The sequence below is a fragment of the Ctenocephalides felis genome, unplaced genomic scaffold, assembly GCF_003426905.1.
Source record: "Ctenocephalides felis isolate EL2017-DRISC unplaced genomic scaffold, ASM342690v1 CF-g0.4_SCAFFOLD_00845, whole genome shotgun sequence".
NCBI classification, from domain to species: Eukaryota; Metazoa; Arthropoda; class Insecta; order Siphonaptera; family Pulicidae; genus Ctenocephalides; species Ctenocephalides felis.
In genome coordinates this window covers 54,176,748-54,181,355 of record NW_020536999.1, presented here as the reverse complement: position 1 = coordinate 54,181,355, position 4,608 = coordinate 54,176,748, and the positions used below count along the sequence as shown (strand labels likewise).

Below are 4,608 nucleotides of genomic sequence, written 5' to 3'. Positions count from 1 at the left end.
TTTCAAAATTTTCATTATATGACTATTTAAAAAATAATTTTATCTTACCAATATCAGATCAACTCTATAATTCATAACAGTTTTTTCAGAACTTCTATAATATTAAAAGTTTCTATGCTAAAACTTATTCTATGTATGTTTGCATGTGTATATAATATATATATATATATATATATATATATATATATATAAATCTTGTGTGTAAGTGCTTCCATACAAAAACGTGCATATGTAATTTCTTACAAACTAATAAATAAACAATAGAAATAACTATTTGTATAATCACAATATTAGCATAAGTTCTACATTCAAAAACATGTCTTTGCCATAAAATTTAAAATACAATGAAATTTCTAATAATACCTATCTATAAAGGTATATATCTATATTGAAATTTATGTTTTAATATTAGGGCAGTTGTTCCTACATGCGGTTAATATTTCATCTAGGGAATCAGTTTTGTGTTTTCATTGTTTCATACAATTACATTAATATGAGTATATTTATTATTAAATATCATGATTGGTTAAAAATATTTATCAAACCAGGTTTTCTTGTTATCAATTATATAAAAATGAACATATAAGTATAAATTTATTATAGACTTTGAAGGTCAATTTGGTGGATGTAGATATATACAAATGCTTTGGCAAGATTTATGTACGTGAATTTTGATAAATATTAAGTTATATGAATTTAAATATAAAAATTGTTAACAAGAACACTTTGAAATTATTGCCTTACCTTCGCTTAATGTTATTCCACCACTTGATTCTTCAGCTTGATTACTGTTATCATGTCGTCTCTGTAAAGAATGAATTCAGAAAGAAATTAGACACAAATCAAATAATATGTATATACAATTACTTGTTAAACAAAATATTTCTTACTTTCAGCTCTGTTGCCAAGCACATAAAAGCGTCTTCAATATTACTATTTTCTTTAGCTGATGCTTCCATAACTACTAAAATTTCAGGAGCATAATCACAAAGTGCTTCAGCTTCTGAGAATTCTACTTCTCTTATACTTGATAAATCACTTTTATTGCCTACCAAAACAAGTAACACATTTGATGCTGTATATCGGCGAACTTCTTCCATCCAACGTTGTATACTTAAAAATGACGATCTTTTGGTAATATCATATACTAAAATGGAGAAAAACATTGAATATATATATATATATATATATATATATATATGTATATATATATATATATATATATATATATATATATATATTATATATATATATATATATATATATATGTGTGTATATATTATAGAATTTTGTGATATGAGTGGAACAAATATTAAATGTTAAATATGAACAATACAACACTCAGATTTTTACACACACATTATTTAATAATTACAGACGTTTCGAGACCAAGGTATGCTTCATCTTCAGTGTAATTTCAAAACAGTTAATTATATACTAACACATTATTTAATACTTTATTTAAATTACATTTAATTTTTGAAACACAAAAAACACCAACTATCTCTTACAAAGCTTGCCACAGTACTAAACATGTGAATATATACAGAAATATTTAAAACAAATCTTAAGAATCGATAAACATCATAAATAATTCATAATTTTTTTTCATTTATCTTATTCTAATAAATTAATCTGTTTTCATATTTGTTGATTTTAGTATGTGATCTCGCACTTCATTTGTTCACATTATAATAATATCCATCTTGTCCCTTCATCTCGATATTTAAGATTTGTTTACAATATTTCTGTTCTATTCACATGTTTTAGTATTGTGTCAAGCTCTGTAAGTGATAGTTGATGTTTTTTGTATTTTCAAAAATTAAATGTAATGTATATAATTAACTGTTTTGAAATTACACTGGAGATGAGGCATACCATGCTCTCGAAACGTATGTAATTATTAAATAAACTGTGTGTTAAAAATCTAAGTGTTGAATATTTAACATTTAATATATACCTATATATATATATATATATATATATATATATATATATATGATACAGTTTTGCAGCCACAAGTCGAAAAATAAAACCAGAACGTAAATATAAATCTTTTTAATACGTTTTGAGCTATTCTGCTAGCTCATCATTCAGCTAAAAAACAAACAGAGTAATAAAACAAAGTAACATTTTGTTCAATATATAAAATAACTGGATTGTTTAGGTCAAATGTGTGTTTTTATATATTGAACAAAATGTTGACCTGAGAAGGTTTGCTGAATCTGTTTTCATTTTTTTAAATTCTGAATGTGTTAATAAGAGAACTTCTTCTTCCTTACTTTTTGACAGCTATCAAAATTTAATTAATATATGTAAATCTGATTTATTTTAATATTTGAACAATTTTTTACCACTTGATATTTTCTTTTATTTTCTTTTATCTTTCAGAATTCGATATATTTCGATTACTTGATTTCATTTTTCAAAATTTTATATATATATATACATATTTTTTTGTTTTTAGAACAAAATATTCATGTTTGTCAAATTTTACATAAAATAATTTTTTGAATGTTTAATAACTTGCAAAACTGGTTTGGTATGTATAATTTTAATTCTGTTTTATTTTATTTTGTTACTTTGTTTTATTACTCTGTTTTTGATGAGCTAGCAGAATAGCTCGAAACGTATTAAAAAGATTTATATTTACGTTCTGGTTTTATTTTTCGACTTGTGGCTGCAAAACTGTATCATATAATGTTTCAAAGTCGAAACAAACAATATCAAGATATATATATATATATATATATATATAGGTATATATTAAATGTTATATATATATAACACCAAGTAAAAAAAAACTAAAGTAGTTTTCAAATACTTAATTTATCCATACGTTTCGGTCTTCATCGAGACCGTCATTCAGTGGAAAAACTAAAAGATTTTATATGATGGAGGAGGAAAATAATATAAAGTTATAGAACTTATATATAAATACTTACAGAAAATTAATTATACAAAAATACACTACACTATTACACTGTGATAAACCAAGCTATTAATAATTGGAACATTTAAACTAATTATTTTTTGACAATTTTTGGTTACATTCTAGTGTGTACAGACTAACTAACGTCTAAATACTGAATGAATTGTTTACAAATTTTGCGAAAGTGTAAAAAGACTGGCAAACATATGTTTTTAGTAAAATAATAAAATAATAAAATACACAATCATTCAGATATGGTGGTGTTTTGAAAATGGTCAAGGATTATTTTATAGTCATTGCAAAGCGAATTGTTGTCAGTTCTTATATTTATGGCCGTCTCATTGTGTAAAGATATTAGGCATCCTTCGCTAAATCTTCTTTTAAATAAATTATTTTTGAAATGTAGAATCATGGGATTGGTAAAATCAATGTTATGTTTGAGCTGATTAATGTTAGTTGTGTTTTATTCTGGTTTTTATTTTTAGAGTTGTTTTTATGTTGTGATGTTCTTTTGTACAAGTTTTGACTGGTTTCACCTATGTAGACGCAATTACAATCTAGGCAATTAAGTTTATAAACTAAATTACTTAGGATTCTTGGGTTAAATTTCGATTTTAATTTTGTAAAAAGAGTTGAAAGAGTGTTTATGGAACTACAAACTACTCTAATATTATTTTTACTGAAAAGTTTACTTATAGTTCCGACATAGTTTTCAAGGTTTGGATTTTCAATTGAATTATTGTGACGGTTTTGGAGATATAGGATTCTATTTTTTGTTATGGATTGGATGAGGTGTTGTGGGTATGGATAAATAAAGTATTTCAAAACTACTTCAGTTTTTTTAACTTGGTGTTACTGCCCGATTCTAAATAACTCATCAAAATATATATATTGAAAATATTGTTTGAAGATTCGTTTTAACTTCAATATATTTATATGATAGTCAACAAAATAACTTTTGTTATGTTTTACAATGGCTTCATTTTCATGAGATATGCTTGAATCTATTAATAGAGATATTTTTACTAAGAAAATACCAATTATAACTCCATTAGCTGATCTGTAGTAGCTCTGAGTTATAGTTCTGAAACGTTCTTGACCAGCTGTATCCCATATCTGTAACTAATTTTAGGATTAAACATAACCTTACATTCGATTCAATTTACATGAATAAGTTATAAATTATTAGTACTTTAACTTTCTTGCCGTCAACAGTTACTGTTTTCATCGAAAAATCGACTCCAATCGTATTTCCATGTCTTTCGACAAAATTTCCTGATTTGAACCTTTGAACTACACAAGTTTTGCCCGTTCCACAATCGCCTATGAGGACGATTTTAAACAAAAAATCAAATGAATCGTCATTAGAGACACTCATTAAAGTCGTAGGATTTCTATTTGCCATTGTATGTGAATATAAATCTATAAAAAATCATATGACAAACTTTCGTTGAGTTCATACACTATTACTCATATAAATGTCAAACAAACGTCAAAACATTGGATGGGATAACATCGGAAGTACATATACGTGTTTTAAATGTTAAAGATCATAGATGTCGGAGTAATTATATTTAGTATTTTTTAAAACATTAATCAAAAAATTATTTTTAACTTCGAAAATGAAAAATTTCGCATATCTTCACGTTTTGAAGGTTTCTGAACATTTTGGCATA

General features: G+C 24.9%; 1 protein-coding gene across 1 annotated transcript; it reads right to left on the bottom strand.

The window, feature by feature from the left end:
* Nucleotides 1-227: 227 nt before the first annotated feature.
* On the bottom strand, nucleotides 228-4,387 carry LOC113375769 (ras-related protein Rab-43). Its single transcript, XM_026615718.1, has 4 exons — nucleotides 4,125-4,387; nucleotides 3,970-4,054; nucleotides 891-1,147; nucleotides 228-805 (listed from the first exon to the last, which is right to left on the bottom strand). The coding sequence occupies exons 1-4, from the start codon at nucleotides 4,335-4,337 to the stop codon at nucleotides 713-715; spliced, it is 648 nt and encodes a 215-aa protein (XP_026471503.1). The 5' UTR covers nucleotides 4,338-4,387; the 3' UTR covers nucleotides 228-712.
* Between the last annotated feature and the right edge of the window lie 221 nt (nucleotides 4,388-4,608).